This window comes from Acipenser ruthenus, chromosome 2 (assembly GCF_902713425.1).
Source record: "Acipenser ruthenus chromosome 2, fAciRut3.2 maternal haplotype, whole genome shotgun sequence".
NCBI classification, from domain to species: Eukaryota; Metazoa; Chordata; class Actinopteri; order Acipenseriformes; family Acipenseridae; genus Acipenser; species Acipenser ruthenus.
Window position 1 is genome coordinate 31,354,980 of NC_081190.1, and position 27,388 is coordinate 31,382,367.

Below are 27,388 nucleotides of genomic sequence, written 5' to 3' on the forward strand. Positions count from 1 at the left end.
GCAATGATGGCTAAAAGTAAAGGAAAAGCAAAATAAAGTGTTCATATACACATTTTCATTAATTCATTTACTCCAATTCTTAATTATATGTTGTTTTATTGCTGGGGTCCAGTTAACAGGAAAGTCAGTTTTCATTACCTTATGAGGGTTAGCAATACATCAAGAACACATGAATATTTCATTTAATACAGACAACAGTTGGATGAGGGTGGCACATGGAAGTACTCCCAAAATTCATGGCCCACATTTTTGACACCTGCTTAAAATTTTCCAGATTCAAGGTTTCAAGTAGTGCTGAGTTTTTTTGGCAAACATGTGAAATATCAGCATGTGGGCTTAATTCACATGGTTACACAAATGTAGTAAATTACATAAACAGGAATGGAATTTCCAAAAGGCCAGAGGATATGGAGAAAACAATTTCACAGAAAGAAATGGGCTATTCCCTTTCATGCCAAATTATGAAAACTATCAATTTCTTCTATCAGTGAAAACAAGGAAAATACATGTATCGGTATATGAATTAATTCATCATGGTTAATATTGTGCATTGCACAGGACAATATAACACTTTTAACAACAGTTCTTACAATGATTACTTGGCTACACAATGTAAAATAGATTTCTCGTTGTCAGACATTTTCCTTTACGGTTCTAGGTTGCTGCTATTATATAGTAAACATAAGGATATACTGTATTGGGGAACATTTTAAAAACAAATTGAGGGTGGTTAAGAGATCTTGAATTACAGTAGTCCCTTGTTATTTGGTGAAAAAAACTGAAGCAGTCAATTAGTTGAAGAGCCGTCATACAGCAAAGTTTAACACACAGGTCTAACAGTGAATCAACCAAATCTGAGAATCTCTGTCAACTGAGCTATTTTAACAGAACAAATTAACACATTGAAGACGGTCCAACTTTAAGAGTGCTTAAAAACTGTATCGTATGTTAGAGAGTGTGTTGAAACAAATAATGAAAAAAATCCCCAAAAACTCATCAGGCACATACAAGTTTAATGAATACCAAAATATATTTAATTACACAAGAAAATGTACTGCAATTAGGACCCGAATAGTTTTAACGTTTAAAAGACAAAACAAACACTTGCCAATAAGCCGCCCATCTTCTGTGTTAAAACACTTATATTTAAAATACATGAGCTGTGTGTGGAATCTGGATTAATGTCAACCACTTCAGTATACCCAGAGGCATTGCAAACCAAATGTTACACGAGTCTCAGTGATGAGCAGTAAATACGTTTCTTCAAAAGCTGGATTATTCCAAAACTGTTAAAAGGAGTATGTTTAAAATAAAAACAAGATGCACAACAATGAAATCCAAAAATAATTTTATAAAGGGAGTTATAAAGATAATGAACACCAATTTAAAAAAAAAAAAAAAAGGTTATTTGTTTTTAAGATTCCTGGCCTCTCTCTCGAGTATGGCTGGAGAGAGGGGTGTGGCAGCTTTGTTTTATACAGGAAGAAATCGTGCCTACATAACTGAAGAAACATCGGAGGAAAACAGATGGAGGCTAGGAGTGCTGCCTGTCACAGGACAAAATAAAGTATTTGTGAAAGGAATTTGAAAGGCAATCCGTTGGTTTGAATTCTGATTTGCAATAATCTTGAACCAGTTCACTTGAGGTAACATTAGGCAGTCTGTGAAACCAACGGCCCACCCCCACCTACACTGTAGACTCCGATAAGTGACACGATTTAAGTGCTAATATATATATATATATATATATATATATATATATATATATATATATATATATATATATTAAATATTGTAAAAATACAATATTGTGTAAGTCACAAATACACAACTACAGGAATATTCATTGCAGGTTATATCAGCTGTTAATCAATCCAACTTTATTTGAAATATATTGAAGAATTATGAGCAGCAAGGTGTGCTCTGATCCCAATCGATGAAATGAACAAACCTAACAACATCAGTGAACTGTGTTTATTTGTCTGACCCCATTCCTACCATTTTGTTTCCCCCTTGCACCCCTCATGAGCAGAGCAGACAAGTTTCACATATTCAGCTCTCTCTCATCAACTGGCTTATCTCACTGTTTAATGATCTGTCACAAATGTGTCACTGCAGAATGTAATGATCTCTGAGTGATCACAGCTTAACAATAAGGGAATACTGTATATTGATGTTTTAAACTGAATTCAGTTGTGGTGCATAAGTATACAAAACCTGTGTAACCTGCAGAAACAGCCATCAGGAGAAAAGATATGATATCATATGTACAGCAACGCACACTGTACAGGCAAACAAACAATCTGCACTCACAACAACCTCAAAAAATTTGGAATCGGCAATTATTTTTCTTATTTTTTCCCCAATTTGAAATGTCCAATTATTTTTATTTCAACCCAGCTCACCGCTGCCACCCCCACACTGACTCGGAGGGACGAAGACGGACACACGCGTCCTCTGAAACGTGTGCCGTCAGCCGTCCTCTTATTTTCACTCTGCAGGCCCACCATGCAGCCACCTCAGAGCTACAGCGTCGGAGGACCACACAGCTCTGGGTAAGGCAGGCCCACAGGTGCCCGGCCAGTCTACAAGGGTCGCTGGTGCGCGGTGAGCCGAGGACACCCTGGCCGACCTAGACCCTCCCCACCCGGGCGGCACTCGGCTAACTGTGTGTCGCCCCCTGGGAACTCCCGTCCACGGTCGGCAGTGGAATAGCCTGGACCTGAACCAGCGACCTCCAGGCTATAGGGCACATCCTGCACTCCACGTGGAGCGCCTTCACCGGATTCATTAAGGACAGCTAAATGTACTAAATAAGAATGTGCAAAATGACTGTAAGTAATGGGAGTATTATGTATGAAACATTATTATTTAACATTATTATTATAATATGTGGTAAACAATAATCTTTCTGTAAACTCCTTAGTTTAACAGTGTCGATTATCGTTCAGTATGTACATCACTACTACTCAATATTAAGATGCATGTGCCCCCTGTAGTTAATATGACTGCAAATGACCAGTTGTCTGACATCAAATTAAGGAACTAAATGAGTAAAACATTACCTCTATACTAGCGCTCTCATGATTTCTGTCACCAGAAGCCCTCAAAGTTACAGTCTTTTTATGTACAATTTGGTGTACATTATTCCTCATATTATTTGGCTTCTCACAAACTACATAAAAAAGAATATAGGCGTAGAATGATGATTTAGCATGGTGGTTGCTTTTTACATCTTGGGTTGAAACCTAACTAATTATAATTAGGGCAGTAAATTAGTATAACTTGTACAGTTTTGCTGTTAAACACATACATGTAAGGATTAACTGTATTTAAACTGGTATTCTATTTTTCTGGAACTCTTAAAACACATTGCATCAAATATCAGTACACTGAGGAACCTCTAAATCAACAAAATAAATATTAATAACAGTTACAGTACTGCCCTCAGGTATCACCACATATTAACCTGAATTAACATATATTTAGATGAATACATTTAAAGAACATCTATAGGTTTGTGCCACGTGCTGTTGCACAAACCTATAGGTTGCCTAATGATTAGCGTCTTCTATACAAATAATGTTGTTCTTATAAGCTAAACAATGACTAAACAGTGTAGTGATAACCAAGCTTCCCCATATATGCAAAGCGAAAAAAAAATGCTGTCTAATTGCAATGAGATTGTATCACATTAAATTTCTGTAAATCTATTTACTGGAGGGTGGGCAAGAATGAAAGCTAAGAAAACCTCCCAGGGGCAGTAGGGAACAGAACTGAAGGAATGTGGTTTAGTTTTGCATAAGCTCTACTTTCACTGCTAATGTGTCAGGTAGTTTTCCTCTAATATACTGTACATGATCTTTTCCAATTAAATTCATAATGCAGAGCTGTGCTTTTGAATATTTCAGATATTTTCAAAAAACTATATAAAACAAAGAGCCTTACTTTGTTTTCTAGACATAACTGCATAACTAAACACGTTTACATATAGTATAACAATAGCTTAATTAACAAGAGCTTAATTCATGAGAAGAGAACAAAATATGATAACATGCGTGGGTTTGGTTACAGTTTAAGATTCTTGCTGTTGACTTTTCAATGAAGCCATTGGGTTCTGTTGTAAAGCAACATAGGTTTGCATGCAGTGTATGAGCTTAATGGTACAAAATGCCAAGTACCTGCAGCACAGCTGTCAGCATATAAGGGCAGCTATAAGGGCAGCAGTGTGGAGTAGTGGTTAGGGCTCTGGACTCGACCGGAGGGTTGTGGGTTCAATTCCAGGTGGGAGACACTGCTGCTGTACCCTTGAGCAAGGTACTTTACCTAGATTGCTCCAGTAAAAACCCAACTGTATAAATGGGTAATTGTATGTAAAAATAATGTGATATCTTGTAACAATTGTAAGTCGCCCTGGATAAGGGCGTCTGCTAAGAAATAAATAATAATAATAATAATAATAATGAGTAAAGGCACGCCCACATTTCATATATGATTGATTTATTAAAACTGCCCCGATTTGTACTATTTTTTAAAATCAGAATGGAGAATGTCAATAGCTGAAAAAAGTCTTGGTCGCCTTGATTTGTCATCTAACGTTCCTCCCTTTGTAAAAACCCCTTTCTGGCATGAACTATGTGACAGATGCAAACTGTGCCTTTTCCGGTTCACCCATTGCTAGCACTGCCCCTATTATTTCACTGCCTAGGGCTAGTGGGTGGATTACTGACAGTGAAATGTCTGTGCAAAGAACAATGTCTGCAGGCTGTGAAAAAGAATACAACGACTAAGACAGAAATTGGTAAACATCCTGCTGTAACTTGCTTCCCTATCCAGACACAAAGTTTTATGACAAAATGTATTTTTTGAAATTAGCACAAATATATATATATATATATAACTATAATATGACACCAGTTCATTGCATCTGTATTAATAACTGGTATGACTTATTTGGCTTTGATACATCAGCAAGCATAAGCTTTATGCACAAGTCTGAGGGGTGTCATTTGCCACTCTTCTCGACAGATCTTTCAACTGCTCAGTACCTAAAAGATGTCTTAATTTTCACCAAGCTCTTTAGCTCATTCCAGCTAAACTCTATTGGAGAAGTGACTGGGCTAGGGACCAAGAATCCTGATGTTTCCACCCTGTCCAATATTGCAATAAACTCTGGTTATTGATGGACTTGATAATATCAGAGCAGAGCTTTTTTTTTGCTTAACAGAAGAAGATTCCATGTTTATTTTCAGAGGAATAAATATATTTGAATGGTATAAAACTAGAAAGAAACTTCAGAACAATTTAACTAGTCTCTTTTGCAACTAAGTAGTTTATCTGCAGTTTAAAAAAACAAACAAACAAACAAACAACGTTTCTACCTTGGTTCTACTTTGCCCCACTGTTGTGCACCTTCGCCAACCGCAGCTCTTAAGCCTGTGCTCTACTCCGGCGTACGCTATGCACTGCCCCGGTCGTGTGATTGCACACGGTTAAGGCCAGACTTGCCGAGCTGTTCCCTGGTGCAGCACAGTGTGTTTACACTACTCTCTTGCCTACTGCAGCCTCCGAGCCTGTGTATTCACCCTGGTGTATGCTACACACTACCCCGGGTTGTGTGACTGCATGCAGTTAGGTAGACGCCCATCCCAGTACCCTCGGTGCTTCACCCTTGGTGCACAGAGTCCTTGGTGCCTCTGTGCTTACGCCCTCAGTGCTTAGATGCTCTGTGTCTCAGTGCTTCGGCGCCCAGGCACTCTAATACTCAGGTCTTTAGGTTCTGCTGGTGCTTCTGCACCTGCGGTACCTCGGACCCTCTGTGTCTTTGGTGCTTTGATGCCCCCGGTGCCCTGGTGTCGCGCCCCCTTGGTGCTTGCCACTTGGGGACTCAGAGCCTCGGTGCACATGGTGCCCTTGGTGCTTCATCACCCTTGGTGCCTCGGCGCTCCACAGTTTAAACACCCTCGGTGCACGGCACCCTTCGGTGCTTCGACACCCTCTGGGCCTCAGAGCCTCGGTGCACACAGTGCCCACTGTGCTGCGATGCCCTCTGTGCCTTGTTGCAGTGCTCCATAATCAGACACCCTGTGTGCCCCTCCCCTTGGTGCTTTACGCCCTCAGGACCTCAGAACCTCGGTGCTTCGGTGTTCTTGGGGCCTTAGGGCCACAGATTCAGACGCCCTCAATGCTCGTCACCCCTCAGTGCTTCCACACCCTCTGGGCCTCACAGCCTCAGTGCACAAGGTACCCTCGTTGCTTCAGCGGCCTCAGTGGTTTGGTACCCCATTATTAGATGCTCCTCAGTGATTTTGACCTTCAGAGCCTTGGTCCACTCGGTGCCCTCACGCCCTCGATGCCACAGAGCCTTCTGCACTCAGTGACCTCGGTGCTTCTGCACCCGCGGCATCTGAGTGCTCCAGTGTTGGAAGCCCTAGGTGCCTCAGCATCTCGGTGCCTCAGAGCCTCGGTACCGTCACTGCTTCGGCGGCTCGGTGCCTCGACACTACCCTGATTTAAGTCCCTCGGTGCTTCACACTCCGGGCCTTCAAGGCTTCAGGCTTCTGGTGCCCTAGTCACCCTGAGTGCTTAGGGTCTTCAGGACATTGGAGCCACGGTGCCCTCAGTGCCTTGATACCTCAGCTTCAAACGCACCCAGATATCAGTGCCTTCAGTGTTTTCAACCGAGGAACCTTAGAGCTCCAGCGCCTTCATTTCTGGACCCCCTCAGTGCTTGGGCAGTCACACTTCTACTCCTCCATGCCTTGGTCCTGATACCGAGTGCACATAGAGTGAACATGATGACGAGCATGCAAAAATTCCATGCCTGCACATCATGCAGCAGTAAGCTTCCTCCAGAGCACAGGCACCCTCTATGTGTCAGGTGCCTGGGCATGCAGCAGGTTACGCGTCTGGCCAGCACAGCAAGCCTTCTCATGGCTTACCTGGATGGTATACTGCATTCAGCTCCCCTTCTTAAACTGGTGGCTTCAGAGCTGCACCTAGTGTCTGGTAAGCTGCTCCAGATTTCCGGCTACCAAGGTCAGGCCCTGGGCTGGACACACCGATACCTTCGGGCCTCTGTCTGTGCACAGCTCCTGTATGCTCGTCTAGGACGAAAGAAACAGGGTATTGTTGCGCACAAACCCCACATTCCTCCCTAAGGTGATTAAAGCTTTCCACTTAAAAAAGTTAGCTAGAGGTTTTCCATCCCCCTCCATTTTCTTCAGAGGAGGATCGGAGACTAAACTCCCTTTGCCCGGGTCAGGCATTGAGATGCTATGTTGACAGAACGAGAGCTCTGCGTCACTCTGACCAGCTCTTTGTCTGCTATGGTGTAAGGACCCTGGGTCAAGCCATTACAAGAGAAGTGGCTACATCGTGGGCCCTCTTCAGAAGAGCCTCACTATCTGACATATGCACTGCGGCTAGCTGGGCTCCCCTGCATACTTTCAGTATGACTCAATATGGTAGATCCTTCTATGCCTTCATTAGGCACAAAGGTCCTCGAGGTTGCACGTTCGCACCGCTAATCATGGTTTGCGGTCCTGAGACATCCCTCGTCTGCTGTCTCCCCTCATGTTCCCTCGCGACGGCTTTGGTATACTTTCCCAAAAGTATTTTTGGTGGTCTTCGAATTGAAAGGGAACGGTTCCCTGAAAGAGAAGACGACCACCAACCTGCAAGGTCGCATTATTTGCCTTAGCGGGTTCGATGTAAACGAAGAAGTGAGCTCTGCGGAGTGACTATTTGTTCCTTCGGAAGGCGGGACCCAGGACGTCACTCCCCGGGGGGACTGTGGCGGAGTGTCCCGCCCCTATTTATTATTATTTGTATTTTTGTTTGCGGCGCGGGTAAAAGCGCCGCGTCTTTTATTATTATTTAAAAACCCCGTGAGGATGCATGGCTGATCAGCTACTGATTACTTAAATAGCTGACAGTCATGCATCCTTACCAAACGCGTGCAGACTCTGGCCGGGGGATAATAAGATAATTACCAACTAGTTAATCCCTCGGCCAGAGTATATAAACCTGCAGCTCTCTGCACTTGAGGTTGGGGTGTTGGAGTAGAGAGTACGGGGAGCGGAGAGAAGGAATAATATTTAAAAAACAATTGCTAATACGTGCTGGATAATCCAGCACGGCACTTACTTGTTTGTTTATTTATTCGTTTGGCCCTCGTGCCCTTTTGTTTGTATTTTGTTTAAATATTTTGTTTGTTTGTTATTAAATACGCTGAGTGCTTTTGCACTCAGTTTCACCCGCCCATCCACTGTTTGGAGTCAGTTACTTCCTGGTCCGTGACGTCATCCACCACACCACTGCGAGCCAGACTGTCACATATGGTGTCCTGCGTGGGACAAAACAAACACCTCCAATAGCCGGACCAGGAAAGAAAAGCTCGTTTTTTTGTTCGTTTTTTTTTTCCAAAGTGTTTTTGTGTGTTTTTGGGGAAAAAAAAAAAAAATATGGGAAGAAGCGGACGGAGGAAGCAGCAGCTACAGCAGCGTGGGGCCGGTCGCAGGTCCCACTGTAGCTCAACCATGCTGGACGTCTGCCCCACCTGCTTGAAAGGTGAGGAGTGGTGCTTCGCTGTTGGGGAGGTGGGTCACATAGCACCCGACCAACCCCCTCCATGGCAGGAGAAAGAGGAGCCAGAGCGTCCAGTGAGGGAGGACCTGCATCCTCCAAAGAGGACGAATGCACTCTCCTCTGAGGGAGTCTGGGACTGGCTGGTGGAGCCGGGGAGGGATTATGAGGAAGCCCTCCCTGCAGTGATCAACCTCCTGTGGGCAAGAGATGGGGAGCGCTGGGAGGCCTGGGAACAGCAACACCACCCAGCTTCCCTCCCAGACATCGCAGCCATGGTGTTCAACTACCTGGCTGCGGATATGGGAGAGACCCTGCTGCTGCCATCTCCAGCACAAAAGGGAGAGGAGCCATCGCTACCGTCTCCACCAGCAGAGGGAGAGGAGCCATCGCTGCCGTCTCCAGCGCCAGAGGGAGAGGAGCCATCGCTGCCGTCTCCAGCGCCAGAGGGAGAGGAGCCATCGCTGCCGTCTCCAGCGCCAGAGGGAGAGGAGCCATCGCTGCCGTCTCCAGCGCCAGAGGGAGAGGAGCCATCGCTGCCGTCTCCAGCATCAGAGGGAGAGGAGCCATCGCTGCCGTCTCCAGCGCCAGAGGGAGAGGAGCCATCGCTGCCGTCTCCAGCGCCAGAGGGAGAGGAGCCATCGCTGCCGTCTCCAGCGCCAGAGGGAGAGGAGCCATCGCTGCCGTCTCCAGCATCAGAGGGAGAGGAGCCATCGCTACCGTCTCCAGCATCAGAGGGAGAGGAGCCATCGCTACCGTCTCCAGCATCAGAGGGAGAGGAGCCATCGCTACCGTCTCCAGCATCAGAGGGAGAGGAGCCATCGCTGCCATCTCCAGCATCAGAGGGAGAGGAGCCATCGCTACCGTCTCCAGCATCAGAGGGAGAGGAGCCATCGCTACTGTCTCCACCAGCAGAGGGAGAATGCCTGCTGGTTTCGCCTCCACAGCCTGGGGAGGAGCCCGAACGTCCTACGCCCGAGTGGGAGGAGCCCGAACGTCCTACGCCCGAGTGGGAGGAGCCCGAACGTCCTACGCCCGAGTGGGAGGAGCCCGAACGTCCTACGCCCGAGTGGGAGGAGCCCGAACGTCCTACGCCCAAGAGGGGGGAGTCGGTGCGTCCTACGCCCAAGAGGGAGGAGTCGGTGCGTCCACAGCCCAAGAGGGAGGAGTCGGTGCGTCCACAGCCCAAAGAGGGGGGAGTCGGTGCGTCCATAGCCCAAGAGGTGGAAGTCTGCGCTTCCACAGCCTTAGGACCCAAGCTGCAGTCCCAAGAGCCAGAAGGGGAGGAGTTACAGGTTCAACCCCCTGAATTTTTCTGGGGGGGAGAAGGGCAGGATGCTGGTGTTCCCCAGCAGCCTCTATTTATGCTGCTGAAGGGAGCACGGCACACACCAGCCCAGCCGCCACAGCAGAGGGAGCCAGCACCGCCACAGCCTCCCTCTGAGTGGCCAGCATCCGCCCCATCGCCTCTGCCTCCACCACCACCAGGAGCAGAGCAGCAGGAGCTGCCTCTGTCTCCACCACCACCAGGAGCAGGGCAGCAGGAGCTGCTTCTGTCTCCACCATCACCAGGAGCAGAGCAGCAAGAGCTGCCTCTGCCTCCGCCACCTCCACCAGCAGAGGGTGAATGCCTGCTGGTTCCACATCCACCGTCGTGGGAGGACTGCTTGCCCCTCCCACCTCCACCAGCAGAGGGTGAATGCCTGCTGGTTCCGCCTCCACCGTCGTGGGAGGACTGCTTGCCCCTCCCACCTCCACCAGCAGAGGGTGAATGCCTGCTGGTTCTGCCTCAACCGTCGTGGGAGGACTGCTTGCCCCTCCCACCTCCACCAGCAGAGGATGAATACCTGCTGGTTCCGCCTCAGCCGCCGTGGGAGGACTGCTTGCCACTCCCAGCTCCACCAGCAGAGGGTAAATACCTGCTGGTTCCGTCTCAGCCGCTGTGGGAGGACTGCTTTCCCCTCCCACCATCGCCATTGCCTGGGGCTGCCTTTTGTTCTCCACAGGACACAGGGTACGAGGGAGAAGTGGAGCTCCCGCTGCCGCCTCCATGGCCAGGGGCTCCCCTCCCGAGTTCGCCTTCCGAGGGTCCGCTGCTGCTGCCGTCGCCTTCCGAGGGTCCGCTGCTGCTGCCGTCGCCTTCCGAGGGTCCGCTGCTGCTGCCGTCGCCTTCCGAGGGTCCGCTGCTGCTGCCGTCGCCTGGGGTCGCCAGGGATCCTGCTTCGCCTGGGGTCGTCGAGGGTCCGGCTTTGCCTGGGGTCGCCAGGGATCCTGCTTCGCCTGGGGTCGCTACACGATGGCCGGAGCTCCATGAAAGGGAGCTGCCAGAAATGAAGAAAGGGGGGGAGGTCAGGAGACCAGCTCCCCCAGCCGCACTTTCGCGGCTGGAGATCATGTGGTTGGAGCCCCACGGAGGGGAACTGCCGGCCATGAAGAAGGGGGGAGAGGTCAGGAGACCAGCTACCCCAGCCGCACTTTCGCGGCAGGATAGAGTGTGGCGGGAGCCCCGGAAGAGGGAACTGCCGGCCACGAAGAATGGGGGGGTGCCAGAGATTCCACCATGGCCACCCCCCAGAAGTAACTTGCTTCCCCCTCTTCCGGGACTTTAAGACTGAGGGGGGAGGTGGCCGTTGGGGCCATGTGTGCTGCGCACAAGGGGGGGCATGTGTGGCGGAGTGTCCCGCCCCTATTTATTATTATTTGTATTTTTGTTTGCGGCGCGGGTAAAAGCGCCGCGTCTTTTATTATTATTTAAAAACCCCGTGAGGATGCATGGCTGATCAGCTACTGATTACTTAAATAGCTGACAGTCATGCATCCTTACCAAACGCGTGCAGACTCTGGCCGGGGGATAATAAGATAATTACCAACTAGTTAATCCCTCGGCCAGAGTATATAAACCTGCAGCTCTCTGCACTTGAGGTTGGGGTGTTGGAGTAGAGAGTACGGGGAGCGGAGAGAAGGAATAATATTTAAAAAACAATTGCTAATACGTGCTGGATAATCCAGCACGGCACTTACTTGTTTGTTTATTTATTCGTTTGGCCCTCGTGCCCTTTTGTTTGTATTTTGTTTAAATATTTTGTTTGTTTGTTATTAAATACGCTGAGTGCTTTTGCACTCAGTTTCACCCGCCCATCCACTGTTTGGAGTCAGTTACTTCCTGGTCCGTGACGTCATCCACCACACCACTGCGAGCCAGACTGTCACAGGGACCTATCGGCAGCTCTGATAAATGTTCAGTGAATACCTACCTGTGGCAGACATTTCCCAAAAGTATTGTTGGTGGTCGTCTTCTCTTTCAGGGAACATCCGTAACCTAACGTTATACAGTGTTTCTGAAAATAAGTGTGTATACAAATTTAAAAATAATGTGCATACAGTGTTCACTGAGACACAAAGCCTTTTAAGTTGATTCAGTGCACTGCAATACATGAACCCTCATGTCATTAACAGTGTTTAATGTATCTTTTTCTTTTTGTTAGAAGGATGTTACCACTTTTGGTTTGAAAATTATCAACAGACACCATACATGCTCTTGTTTCCAGGCCTTGGTGACCTTGCATGTTTGAAAGAATTACAATTTCATGATCAAAAGATTTAAAACCAGTATAATTTCATATCAGGATTCTTAAATTATTCACCAACCTAGTGGTCCAGTGGTTAGTTTGTAAGTGTGCATTTGGTGGTCACAAGTTTTATTGAACACAGGTTGCAAGTTGACTCAGCGTAGACTTACTGTAGCTTAAGAATTGAGTACATTAGTAATATTGGGAAAGCATGCAGTGCCTATCTGGAAGATTAGAGAAAAATACCCATAAAGGAACAGAGTTTACCATTCATTCCCATAGATCCTGCTAGAAATAGATGGGTGATCCCACTGGTAAAAAGTCATCATAACTGTTGAGGGCCCCTTATCCTTTAAGTAAGATGGGAAAAAATGTGAATGCATTGATGTATTATTAGCATTTGCCTTGTAAATTGTGAATAACACTGTTCTCTTTGAAAAGTTATTCTACAGCATGCTATTTAAATGTCTGCTGAAAACAGTATTTTTTATAGTCCCTGTATATAGCACGTCAGTGGAGTTTCTATAGGCCACCATGTTTAAGTAGCATTTTTCTGCTTTTATAACTGTGGGAAACTAACCAATAAATTGGAGAGCATGATATTTAACAAGGGCACAGCTAATTCAACTCTACGCTTTGAGTGGTCATTCGCTGTAAAGTTACCCTTACATACCAATGTGGTTACATTATAATATCTGTATTCCCCTGAATAATCCAACACAAACTGCCTGAATAATTGTAGCTTTTCACTTTTTACAATGGAACAACACAACTCACTTGTGTAATAGGTGTACTTATGAGAATTAAACAGAAATCTGTTTTATTTAATGAAGTTATCTACCATATCTAGTTACTGGCGACAGTAACATGTGCAAGCATGCCTCCTGCAATCCTGGTTTATGCTGAGAAATTCTCTGTGTGTGTAATTCCCCCAGTCTGCTATATTGGCATATGACTTTCAGTTTCAATTTGACTTTCTCTATTCCATGTGCTTCTCTGACAAACAGAATGTACAGGACAATCGGTCATGGCTTTTGATTACTTAAAGGGATACTTCATGTCATCTACAATTTAATAATATTTCTGTCCCTTCTGTAACTGTGACTAACCCCAAGCAGTCTTTTCTGAAACCACCTTACTTTCGAAATCCAGCTTTTAGAATTCATGAAGGAAGGTTAGTTAGTAACCAGGCAAATAACCATCCGTGCAAAAACAACAACAAACAAAATACAAAACCCACACGATAGGATAGTAAATACGTAATAAAAGAAATATTCTGAATATGCAGATTGCATGAATTATCCCTTTCATATCATTACATTTCTTTCAGGCTATTTTTAAGTTTGTTTTGAATAAGAAAAAAAATTAATAATAATTTAAATACACAAATCCTAAGTTAAAGCTTTGTTAAAATGGCTCTATCCACTACTGGCACATTAAAGCTCTGTAATTGATGATTTGTAAAAAGACACGCTTTAAAAGATGTTACAGGCAATGGTCAGCCCTACTAATTTGTTGGTCGGTGCTTCATTCAGCTAATATATATATATATATATATATATATATATATATATATATATATATATATATATATATACACACACACATGTATGATTTAAGTACTAGGCTTTCAAATTAAACTGTTATTGTAAATTAATTTGTTTACAGTGACCTTTTAGTGTGTGATTGTTGTGTTGGTTGATTATGAGCGGAAGAATGTCTAAATAACTATAAACTGAAACACATTCATAAAAAGAAATGTTGAGATAAGAAAAAAGTTGTTTTGGGGTGTTAGCACTGAACCTTCAACATTCATTCATACAGTAAACGTGAAGATAGTTTCAAGCAAATTATAATAAACACATGTTACACTTCCAGGTTACACAGTGAAATTCCCTGTGTGCAAAATTCCCCAGGCTGACGTATCACTTTCAGTTTCACAATGACCCTCCATTCCATGTGCTTTACTGGAAGTCCCGTCCTCTTTAATAAACTACTTCTTTACAGGAAAAGTCTTGCAGTCTGTGGGTGGATCCATGTTGGTTTTAGAGTGTAATCAAGGTTCAGTTGTTATGCTAAAACAAAGCACTGGAAGGGATGGGCAGCTTGGCCATAAAACAGCAAAGAGGTTGCATAATAACAGTATTTTTCCAAGAACGTTTAGCGGTGAAGGACTTTAACCACGGCACTGCAGCATATCTAGAACATTTTCCAGTAACCACGTGTTTGAAATTTGAATTATGCATGGGCAAATGCCTGTCACGTGCCTCTTGAAAAGCTACATTTTTGATAAAACGGTTTTCAAAAGACAATTAAGGCGAACTTAAAAAGGTGAAATTAAAACTAAGAAAAGGCTTCTTTTTTGTGGTTAGGTTATGTGGCATGATTAATGGTATGCTGTTTTAAAACCAAAACCTATTCTAGTTGTGACTTTGCTACTCAAGTGTATTTCCCTACTAGTGGTTAATCTGGTGCCCATTAAATTGTTTTGGAGTTTGTATATTTTTCATACATACCTGAAGCCATACCACAGTTTGATCTTGTCTGATCTGAGAAGCTTGGGAAGTTTGGGTCAGTACTTGGCTGGGAGACCTCTAGAGAAAAATCGGGTGCTGCAGGAAATTATTTTGGTGCCTCTGAGCCATAGCCTTGTAAAAGGTCTTGCTACTAAAAGGCTATCAAAAAATATAGCTTCATGATCTGTGTGTTTTTTTACCTGTTTAAATGTTCTTCAATCAAAGTTCCAGTCAAAGGAGGATACTGTTGAAACATACCATGTCATTTGCAAATCCAATGAAAAACTTGTGTTGAAATGCTAAAACTCCTTTACCTCAAACACATATCTGCAGAGCCTCTGGGAAGTTTTGTTAAATGCCTGTGTAGAACAGGGGAATAACAGGGGTGCTTTTTTATAGAATTTCACCCTATGTGTATATTTAACATCCCATGTGTTAACTCTCTTGTATAAGGATACAGACATTGTGCTGGATATTGTAACGGCTTGGAACCCTGATGGACCAATCAGCATACAGCATTCTAACAATCGTTTTATAATATAGAATATTTATAATTAAAAAAAAGCACTTAAGTAATTTCAAATATTTGTTCATGACAAAAGTATTGGCACCTTTACATTAAAAGTCTGTAAAAATTGAATAGGACTAATTCAAAAATATATTAATTGATTGAAAAGCATTACACAGTAATTAAGCTGCATTATAAAGTCAATAGTTAGAAAAGAGGTAATTATTTTCAGCATCTGTTGAAGAAGAACATTTTGGCAACACAGCAGGTGATGGTCAAGACAAAGGAGTTGGATTCACGTTTGAGAAAAGCACACATAGCAAACTACAACAAAGGAAATGGCTGCAGAACAGTATCTAAGAAATATGGAATATCAAAATCCACAATCAGAGCAACGATCAAGAAGTAATCAGAACAAGTTCAACTGAAACACTTTAAAGAAGTCTGAGCAGCTAAAACAAATCCAAGATTAACAGCCAAGGACTTCAAGATTTAGAAGCATCAGGCATAATAGTGCATGAAAGAACTATAGAAAGGTACCTGAACACAGAACACAGAAGAGTTGTACACATAGACCTCGCTACAAACAACTTTTAAAGAAAATGTGCTAAGAAATATTAACAGGAATCTTAAGCATTCTTCAACAAAATTCTCTGTTTGGACCACAGAATATTTGGAGAAAAAAAGGGAAAGCCTTCAATGAATAAAAACCATACATATAGTTAAAAATGGAAGTGGTTTGATCATGATATGAGAGTGTTTTAGCAGTTCAGGGACTGGATACATGAATGTAATTGAAGATCGAAGGAATACAGCCATGTATCAACACATTCTGCAAAGTACAATGATACCATCTGTTCGTAGGCTGATTGGCAGACAATTTATTTTCCAACACAACAACGACCCAAAGCATACGGCTAAATCAACTCTGGAATTCTTGAAGAAAACAAAGATAAAAGTTCTGCAATGGCCTTCGCAATCACCAGATCTCAATCCAATAGAAATACTTTGGGCTGATCTGAAAAAAGTTGTAGCCAACCATTGTGTATCCAATCTGCCTGAGCTAAATAAAATATTAATACTACCACAGAATCATCCCGCGCCATCTACAGAACATCATGTCACGTATACATGTTAAATTATTATTATTTTTTTTTTAAGATTCTCGCGACCGGGTTGAGAACGACTGGATAAATGTGATGGATTAGCTACAACAACCCTTTATATTAGCTGCTCATTTATAGTTTACTTTGAGTTGTTGTGATCACACGTTTTTGAAGATTCTGATCAATGTGAATTAAAGATTTCTAAATGACAAGCTTGGGTTCTTCTCACCCAAACTAAGCTGTATTAATAACAGTCAAAGTTGTTATAATAGTGGAAAACACTAGTGGAGGCTTTGAGTAAATTGTTGATACTCATAACATCGATATATATTGTAACTCCTGAATGTGTCTGAGACTTTTGCACACCAGTGTAGCCAAGAGCAAAGACAGCACAGGCTTTCATCAGGGGGTGGTAAAAGCTCAAGGATGTATAACTTAATATTTTAAGGGGTAAATTCAATCAAAAAATACTGTGTTGCTTCTTGACCCACATTATTTCCCTCTTTTTATGGTGCAACTTAATTTGAGACATTAGTAGACACCATTGAACACACTTCTACATTAGCAGAAAAAAAAACATTATCATTCTAGAAGTGCTTACTGTAAAAGCCACATCTCTACAGGGACATAGTGTGGGTTCTATATATTTTTATTGTAATCTCTCGTTACTGTAAGCACTATAAAATGTTGGTGAAACATTTCATTTGAATATAAAACATGCAAAGTTCAACTAAGAGCCTGTGATATTGTTGGTGGGGTTGTACCCGAGCACAAGCACAAGCTAGTATTTGTAAGTATGGCCATTTTTTTCAAGTACGAGTAATACACGAGTAATTTTGCTATTACTCGTTATTCAGGGAAAAAGAATATATGTAAAAAAATGCATTGAATCAGCTCATGGCTCCAATAGGGCAGTGGCAACTGTCAATCTCAAGTCTGAAGACAGAGAGGCAATCCAGAGGGAAAGGAGGAGGGGCCAGTGTGACAGTCTCTTACAGAGTGGAGCTAAGTGTTATTAAGAACATAAGAACATAAGAAAGTTTACAAACGAGAGGAGGCCATTTGGCTGATGTTGCTTGTTTGGATGTTAGTAGCTTATTGATCCCAGAATCTCATCAAGCAGCTTCTTGAAGGATCCCAGGGTGTCAGCTTCAACAACATTACTGGGGAGTTGGTTCCAGACTCCCACAATTCTCTGTGTAAAAACGTGCCTCCTATTTTCTGTTCTGAATGCCCCTTTATCTAATCTCCATTTGTGACTCCTGGTCCTTGTTTCTTTTTTCAGGTCAAAAAAGTCCTCTGGGTCGACATTGTCTATACCTTTTAGGATTTTGAATGTTTGAATCAGATCACCGCGTACTCTTCTTTGTTCAAGACTGAATAGATTCAATTCTTTTAGCCTGTCTGTATATGACATGCCTTTTAAACCCAGAAAAATTCTGGTCGCTCAACTTTGCACTCTTTCTAGTGCAGCAATATCCTTTTTGTAGTGAGTTGACCAGAACTGAACACAATATTCTAGATGAGGTCAATTTCAGTATCTCCTATATGGTATTTATAGTGGACATTTTTATTGCCTGCGTGCAGTACCTTACACTTTTCTATATTAAATGTCATTTGCCATGTGTCTGCCCAGTTCTGAATGCTGTCTAGATCATTTTGAATGACCTTTGCTGTTGCAACAGTGTTTGCCACTCCTCCTATTTTTGTGTCGTCTGCAAATTTAACAAGTTTGCGTACCATACCAGAGTCTAAGTCATTAATGTACTACGTTTTTTTTTTTCTGTCAAAATATGTATAGTAGTAACTCAACAGTACTTGCACACTTAAGTTGTACCTTTTTTCCTTTGCTGTCTTCCACAACGAAATCCCTGGGTTTTTGTGTGTAGGCATTATTTTACATTCCGCCACAATTCTGTTTTAAGTCTTCTGTATCTTAACTGTAATACAGCTTTAAATCCCGTTACAAGCCTCCATTCCTGATTGTAATCTTGTTTTAAATCTCACAAGCGGAGTCTCCAATAGAAATGTAGGAATGTGCTGTCACTCAGTAGTTGGGGCGGGTTAAAAGTATTCAGAATGAATCAATGATAGATACAAGTCAGGAAGGTGGGACATTGCCCAGCAGCACAGTGAAATGTATTTATTATTATCTTTGTAGTAGATTTTATTTTTTAATGGGAAAAGGGTAAAATCAGCGTGAATTGATGAACCATTTCCAGTTTTGTCTTCTCATCATACATAGCTGATATTATCATGCTTTACTATGTATTGTACATAAGGACCCCCCCCCCCTCCCCAATCACAATAATCCCCCTGTGACAGGGTAGATGAAATTCAGCAGGCTCCGGCAACTACGGGCTTAATATTCCATAAGAGTCGGCCTGCTTGGAGGCTGGTGGAGGGGTACGAGATACACCTGGTTCCAAGCCCAGGTAATCGGGTAAGGGGCGGAGCCAAGGTGTACAAAAGAGACTCTAAACTGGTCAGGACAGTGTTCCTGGGATCGGGGAAGCGAGAGCAACACATGTATTACATGATAAACTCTCCTGTTTTATCTCCTGCAGAGTAACAAGGTAACAAGTGCTTCAGAAGACCAAAGAGCAATACCTATGGCGCAGCAGGGATACCTCGTCCTGCAAATGAACAGCGATACTGTTTAATGATACACTTTGCTCTCTGTGTTCGCTTCCCCCCCAGGACTTGTGTAAATATTTATAAATAATTGTCTTTTTTTTGTTGTTGTTGTTTTGTGTAAATAAACGTTTGTGCACCATTTTATTGAAACTACTGAACTCTTTGTGTTATTTTGAGGCCTTCCACACCCCTAAGAATTGTAAATTAATACACAATAAATACATCTTACAGATTTGCAATTTGATCTAGATGTTCACTGTGTACGTTAATCTCTACCGCATCACACACATCCCATATCATTTGATAATAAATACATTATCGCACAACAAGAATTAACAAAACACATAAGGACATCAAAACAATAAAAAGCATTGTTAAATAAACATTAAAACACAGGGCCAGAGATGCATTTTAATACCACGTCCGGTTTTAACCAGTGACGTTATCCAAGTAAATCTAAGTACGAGTATGATTTCGAGTATTTATGTTAATTTCAAAAGCTGTGAGGTTTAAGCCTGTGGAAATGCTTTTTAAGTGGGGGTTGGTTCAAGTATAAGCAGAGGATACATATATTGATGAATAGGTATGCATTTGAACACATTCTCACTTGAAAGTACAGGAAATGTACCCCCTGTATGTGCCTGCTCACTTGTTTGCAGGGTTAGAAATGTTTGTGGTTAGCTCAACCATGAACACTTAATACCATACTTTTATACTTGGGCCAACGTTGGCAAATGGTTTTATATTGATTTTATATTGCAACCTTCCAAATCCAGTTAATATTTTGATAAAATATTTTATTCTTACGTCAGTACTCTACAGTACTCTGCTTTTAAAACACATACCAAGTTACTAAATAAGAAATAAACATTGAAAAGCAAGTTTTTTGATACTACAACAGCATTCTTTTCTCTTTTTTTTGTCACCAGTTATTTTTATACACAATCACCATTGTTTCCCCCACAGCAACAATAATAGCCATAACACTTCCTGTTGAGGCCTGCACTAGAAGAAAAAGCACAACAGAGTAGCTTGATTTGAAATAACAAAAAAGGAGATCATGATTTGAAAAGCATTTTTATTGGCTTAATTACATTAATAAAAAAAAATTCCCTTGCTTTCCTTTACGTATCCACCCTCATAAATAATTGCTTAGATCTGGTGTTGAAAACAACATGCTTTAATCTGCACATTGTGTCTTTCCATAAAAACCTACACACAATCACCTTAATGAACTTTCACCTTAAAACAAGCCACGCAGATGGGAATTAAGTGCGATGTTACCCATTTGCACATGCCTTTCTTGAAATAAGCTGTAGTTGGAAAACCAGTATAAATATTCTCAATAATTTGCCATCAAGAGACCTTTGACCTTTCATAATCCAAACAATAACTCAATTATTCATGGGCGCTTGATAATTAAACCAATTTATTATATTATTGTATTTTCCAACAAAACTGTGAACATTTCTCAAGAATATTAAACGAGAGAACATGTGTTAAAGAAAAGCAAGGCAAGACGCCTTTTAGTCATACAAAATACTATTTTCTTCTCTTCTAGTGGTTGTATTCAGGCAACAGTCCTCTTGAATATATATATAAGAATTGACCGGGATCAACCAGAATTCTGGAGAAAAGTATACAGAAATGTCTGTTTTTGTTTTTTTCACACTCACATAAACAACAATTCAATATCACTATCCTACAAAGGCCCTTCATAGGAAAGAACTAATGGTATTAGGGAAAAATGGCCAGGCTGTTTGCACAAATGTGTCATTTAAGTTTTTCAGTGAGGGGCGAGGCATCTCATTTGCACTGCTTTAACTTAAACAAAAGAAGCAGAACAATCTAAAACTGGCAACCCTAGCAGTCTAACCACACATTATAAACATAAAAACAACAATTTACCACAATTACACATCAAACTGTAGTCTTACATTGATTTCCATAGCATTCAAGCATGCAGTACACCATGGGTTAGGGTTAGGGTTTCAACAGCTTCAAGTTTACATGGTGACCAAATTGACCTTTGAAAGATATACTTTCCTACTAAATGTCTATGATATTCTGAGTTTAGGCTATTCCTGTTTTTAATCAACCTTGCAGTAAGTGTGAAGTCATTCTGAAAGCCTGTGCTAAATTTTGGAGCGCTGTATTGGGCTTATGAATGCCTAGTTAATCAAAATCTAATTTATCAGCCGTACTGAAAGACATGATTTGCAGAGTAGGTTGCCTCTGAATTAACTGTTCTATCCTGACACACACTTGCATTACTTATTTAATTCTGTTTTTTTTTTATTACTAATTTGGTGTTACTCAGACTAACAGCAACCGATCATGCAGATTCATCTTGCCTTTGAAAATGACTCAGGCTTACTCCTGCTCTTTCTGAACCCTGTTCTTCAGAACAGACGTACTACAAGCTGAAGGGAGGATTCATTTCCACATTAACCACAAGCAGTCTTTCAGTTCTTGTTTTAAAGATCTTCAGTAGCCTAATGGCTGGATTTGGCCAGGGTCACTCCCTATCCTTGTGAAAGCCAACTCAAACCAATAGAAATAGCTGCATGTCTTGTTCCTTGCGCCACTCAGCACACTCATTTTTCTGGTATTAGTAAAGAAGATTTCCTAACCCAATCCGTTTTGTGGAAATTAAATCTGGTTGCAAGCACCCACTGGGAAACAGACAGATGCAAACTACAAGGTGTAGTGTATTACTAATCAGCTTAACCAATTAAAACTTGTTTCAAGGCTTAATGTGGTACAGATCTAATCACTCATTCTCCCTGACCAGACTATAGTATGAAGCAAGTGGAGAATATGAATATATAATCAGATAGTATAGAATATATTTAAGAAATGATTTGTTAAATTTGAAAAATGTGCCTGGTTCATAAATAAGGCATTATTATTGTCGATTCCACCTGATGCATTAAATTATACAGATTTTTGTGGATTGTGTACAAACAATTAAACATATATATATATATATTCTAGGACTGCCCTTTGAATACAACCTTAATAAATTAACGCTTGCTGGAATGGTCAAAGTTTAATAAACAGTTAAGGTAGTACCTCTTTACTCTTTCACACTGTCCTCTTTTTATCGAGAACGTTACGTTTTTTATATAAAAATATAACTGTAGTCAACATCAAAAACCGTATTCAAGTTTCAAAAAATAAATATATTCTTAACAACACTTGATGTTCGGTAACAGCTTTACATTTCACTTTAAAGTTCACTCTCAATATATGGAAGGCATTTAGCAATTATTCAGTGCACTCAAAAACAAATGTGTTACTATCAATGTTCAAACACAAACTGTAAGCAACTGCTTGATATCAAGGCTGAACAGTTCTTTATGCATTCATTGCAAAGTCAGAGATAGAACCTGTACTTCAAATAAATCAGTAAATTGCTACATAGCAAGGGAACAATCTGAGTAGTTACACAAACAGCAAAAGTTTAATTTTGGGTGCGACAAACTTTGCAATTTTTAAGTAAGATTCCCTATATTTTAGGAAATGAATCATCCTAATAGCTTTCATAAAAAAAAATACTTATACATGTCTACTCAAGAAATGTCACTCCAACAAATTCCTTCTTTGACACTGTATATAATTTCCCTACATATTTAACAATAATATAGCATAAATATTAGACATTATTTAATGTTTTTTTTTGTTTCAAGTGCAATGTTTAGTTCCCAAAACAATACAAGTGTCTGCCAGACACTCATCTTTTTATTTAAACATTTTTACACAAACAACATAAATAGTAAAGATGCATTTTTTTGCATAAATAAATTCTTACATACCGCTTTAGCATCTTTAAAAGAATAGAAACACATGTGTTTAAAGACTATACAAATCTAAGCCCTCTGCTAATTCAATGTGTGTAAAGTATTATTATTTTTTTTACACAATATGCAAAAAGCATAAGTAAAGAAATGTTCAATGGTTATCCACTTTTAGAGTAAATGTAGCATCTGAGCATTTCTCAGTCATGGAATGATATCAGTAATTCATAAAGTTACAGTTTAAATATGAGCAGGGGGTATTGGTAATTCTGTGAACATAAACTGCCCACTTTAAGCTTAAACATACAATACACTAAATACTTTTTCATAGTGATATTGCCAATACAAGGTTAAAAAGCATCTTGATTGGAGAATTACAGAATTAATTTGAAACAAACAAAAACATTCTAACATGGCTGTAGCCACAACTTAAATACAGTACATACAGTATGTAGACCTTAAATGGTACCTTGCACACCTATTATTCTGTAAAACAGTTTACATAAAAATAAAATTCACATTATGATACACTTTATCATATGTTCCTTTTCAAATTCAAAAAGAGGTTTGTAGTAAGAGAAACTATTTCCTTTAAGAAGTGACATCATAAAGCAGTAATATCTGAAAGCTTACGTTTGTACTGAGTCACATTTTTCAATGTGGGTGTTCAAGAAGTGCTGTCCCTTTGGATGCTGTCGAAAAAAATCAAGAACCTCCTTCCTGCATCAAATGATATGTTTCCAATTGTAAAACAACAGTTCCTTAAAATAAATGTGTCTGAATAGTCTGCCCATAGTTTGCATTTCTAAGTTTGGTTTGCTCATTGCTTGCTGGAGTCTTACGGATTGTAACCCACAATGTAAAGGTTGTGAGGTATATTTTCCCTTTTTGATATAAATTACGTATAGATGTGCAAAGTCTGAGATTCAATAAATGGCACCAGTCAAGGGCTACTATGTGTTAACAAACTCAAGCTCAAAGTTATTATTGGGCTCCACCCCAAAGTTTTTCCTCCCATTTTTGTTCTTTAAATCACAGTTCTGAAATTCAGTACGGGCATAGTATGGGTACCCTTATAGATGCCTTACATTGCAGAGCTGCTTGAGAAATCTTTCTTTACTGTGTCATTTCTTCACAGTGACTCAAACACACAGGTGGTTCAGCAGCTGGCACTTTCCCCACTCTTTGCCAGGGTAGCTGTGCTCACTGCTATCTGGCACCCGTTGGTGACATGATTCATGACTTTATGTTTGAGCTGTGACACCTGCTCTCTCAGGACATTAGCTGTGGAGGCCAGGTCTGAGTTTTGTGTCTTCAGTACCTTGACTTTTTCCTCCAGGCGGGAAATTCTCTCCAGCTTCCTCTTCCTGCACTTAGAAGCGGCGATGCGATTCCTCAGCCTCTTGCGCTCGGCTTTGATCCTCTCCTGGGTCTCCAGGTCAATGGGGGAGAGGGTGAGCGGAGAGCTGGAGGGGTCCCCCGGGAGGTGGGGCACTTCTGGCACTGTCTGGGGCTCGTCTATCCCCCTCCCAATGGGATGATGTCCTTGCCCAAGACCAGGGTGCACTGATCCATGACCAGTGACAGTGTAGGGGTTCTGACCTCCTGAATAGGAAGCAGAAACAGTGATCTGGCCATGGTTGTAGCTCGGTGTCAAGTTGGTGTAAATGGGCATCTCTCCACTGGGAAGGACATTTCTATGGAAAGGTACCTGCATTGTGGAGGATGGAGAGATGGGAGACCCGACGAGCTGATTCTGTTTATGGAGATCTGCCAGGGCTTTCACAAATCCATCAGCAAAGCCCTCCTGCTCATTGGTGACCTGGTTTCTGTACATAAAAGGGTTACCGGTGGAGTTTGGGGCAGGACTGGTGGTAACAAGCCCCTGGTTAGACTGGATGATAAGGTGTTCCAAATCAGGAGAGGACAGCTTTAAGAGGTTCACATCTGTAGAAGACATTAAAGAGCCAGCTGTGTTATTGTCAACACCAGGATTATTCGAATTTAAATTGCCATTGCAGCCACTCTGTCCAGGTAAAAGCTTCAAACCCGAGTTGTTGCCCACAGGACCTGAGAAATTCTGCGCAGCCATGTTTTTCTTGCTCATTATTTTCTGGCTCGAATACCTGGTGCTGTAGTCTGGGATTTGTCCAGCATTTTGGAGACTCACGGCATCATCGTGATAGAAAGGGGTTTCCATTTTACCCGTCTCTGACACAGTGTAATAATAACTTCATAATCTGATTTGCATTTATCACAAGGTTGAAAATTCCCAGAAAGCCATCATGCACTGAGCATGGTGTGGTTTGTTTTAATTGTAAGTGTCCAGCTGGCTGGCGCTCAATGGTAAATTAATGATTATACCTGTTAGAAGAGAATATATCTTTTATTAAATAAATAAATTAATGAATAAATAAACAAATAAATAAATAAAACACGGACACTTAACGTTAAGACTACGTTCAAAAGCAGGCTCCAAACGCAACAAGCTCATCAATTAATACTATAGATTTATAGCGTACTGCAAATCTGACTTTATAACTCAAACATATACTTATATGGTAAAATATACATTAATGTAACATCAATATTTTATATAAAATGTAACTTACCGGTAAATCTATTTCAGGTTCAGCATGCAGGGAATCAGTGCCTAGTGTGGCGTGGAAATATGCGTTTCAGCAATTGATTCAGGTTACAGGTTATGTCTTTTTTTTATTAAAGTTTCCAGAGAATATCCAATTCACCTAGACCTTTCTTGATTAATAATCAGACTGGTAAACAAAAATATGAAATAACATCCATTGAAGGCATTTATTTATTCTTTTACAAGCCCGGTGTGGGTCCACATCGGCTATTTCATAGAAGAATGTAATCGCCGCAGCGCTGAATAAACATCTCCTTAAATAAAAAATAAAAAAAAAGAAAGAAAGAAAAAAAATTTGATACGTTCAAATATTCCAGGTGTATTTCAATATTTCTTGCTGTGCTATAATTTATTTTTATGATATCCTTTTTGGGTATAAAGCTAAAGTCTAACGTCTGCTATGCCCGTCTGGCCCCGACTGATGACAGTTCGAGTCTGGGACTTTCTGCCTGTCTGATTACTAATAACACGCCCTCTTTCTCTCCAGTTCCTGAAACTATACTGATGTCACATTTACTACCTCCTCCTCCATAGTATATGGTGAGATATCTGCATAAAGTTTTTTTTTTCTTCTTAGTCATACGAATGCCTAATGTATTATTGTAAATTGTGTGTTTACCGTACAGAATCATACACAGTGCAAGCGAAACTTTTGTGGGTATGCAGTGCCCCCACGCGATGTTAAGCATTGCAACTGTGGGAACCCCAGACTGAATGGTTACGATAAGTGAAAGTAAAATTGTGTATACAATTTGTTTTCACAAGATTAAAAGGAGCAAGAGAATACGGCAGCCACCACCGCATAATAGAGGACCCTACTGCATTCACTGGGAAATTTACAGAACGCATCACCTTGCATTTCTACCAGGTACGCTTAAACCAGTCGTGTACTATTTCGTGTTACCGGTATGTTCTGTTATGGTTGAACACGAAAAGCTGGAAGTAAGACAACCTTTACACAAATATGTATGTTGTACTGTACTGCTACAATAAACTGTAAACTGCAATACATTGTCATTATAATTACATTATGATGAAGTGATAAGACACGGTACTTCAAAGGGAACTACAGTAGACTATGGGTACTGTAAGTGTAGCACAGTTTAGTTACTGAATCTTCCAACTATACTGTTGTAAATACTAGAGGGACACTCCTTATTTCTGTTAAATCGCTGCTTTCCACAAGTGATTATTAACTATATTCACATCCGATCATTCAGTAGTCCCAAATTAGTTGATCATCAGGGACTGTAAAACCAGCCTCCATGTTTGTATTGCTGTTTTATCCAGTCTTGATAAAGAATTCTCACAAAACCTGCACTCCACAGATCTAAGACGAAAAATGTTTCATTCCCAAAATGTCTGTCTGCTAAGACATGCTCATTTTGTCTGCATCATATCTTGTGGTTTACTCTAGGTGTGATAGTTCTGCAGCATAATTGTTTAAAATCAGTAGATTCACTGCAGACATTGCAGAGGATTTAATAACAAGCTGTGCAGCCTGCACATTTTACTCAGCCCTTTCTAAATTTGCATAGGAAACATCTACAGATATTTAAAAAAGATATTAAAAAGATGCATTGCTAAAAATGCAACTGAAAATGCTAAAGCATACATAACATTTAGCTAGGAAGAGCAGAAAAGGAATGCATTGAAAGTCCATTATATGGCAGACATTTCAACATCTCTACTTTTTTTGAAAATGTATTGATTTTATTGTGTTGTTTTTGTGGAAAGCTAATTCAGTTACTGAGATTTTCCATCAAAACCCCTCTGACTCACTGATTGGCTGACTACTCACTGCAATAGAGCATTTTTATTGGCACAGGCACTTTCGGACACTTAGGGCCTTTAAGCAAGTGCAAAGGCTAACGCGAGATTTCAGAAAAGTATTAATAGTTTAAAACTAGCAAGAAATTACCGGAAAAACATTAATCATGTAACTGCTCCTTCTTGCAAGGTTTCTCAAATCTTGAATTTTTGCTGCATCTATTACTCCCGTCCTCTTCCAAAAATGTG

General features: G+C 41.3%; 1 protein-coding gene and 1 long non-coding RNA gene across 2 annotated transcripts in view; one reads left to right on the plus strand and one right to left on the minus strand.

The window, feature by feature from the left end:
* Positions 1-19,066, plus strand: part of LOC117408775 (uncharacterized) — a 40,505-nt gene extending 21,439 nt beyond the window's left edge. Inside the window, exon 4 of the long non-coding RNA XR_009307943.1 lies at positions 18,853-19,066. This is a non-coding gene — a long non-coding RNA (uncharacterized LOC117408775). The remainder of the gene's footprint in view (positions 1-18,852) is intronic.
* A 914-nt stretch (positions 19,067-19,980) lies between these two features.
* Positions 19,981-25,821, minus strand: LOC117963780 (transcription factor Jun-like). The gene is made up of 2 exons (XM_058994022.1): positions 25,335-25,821; positions 19,981-25,086 (listed from the first exon to the last, which is right to left on the minus strand). The coding sequence occupies exon 2, from the start codon at positions 24,920-24,922 to the stop codon at positions 23,882-23,884; it is 1,041 nt and encodes a 346-aa protein (XP_058850005.1). The 5' UTR covers positions 24,923-25,086; positions 25,335-25,821; the 3' UTR covers positions 19,981-23,881.
* Between the last annotated feature and the right edge of the window lie 1,567 nt (positions 25,822-27,388).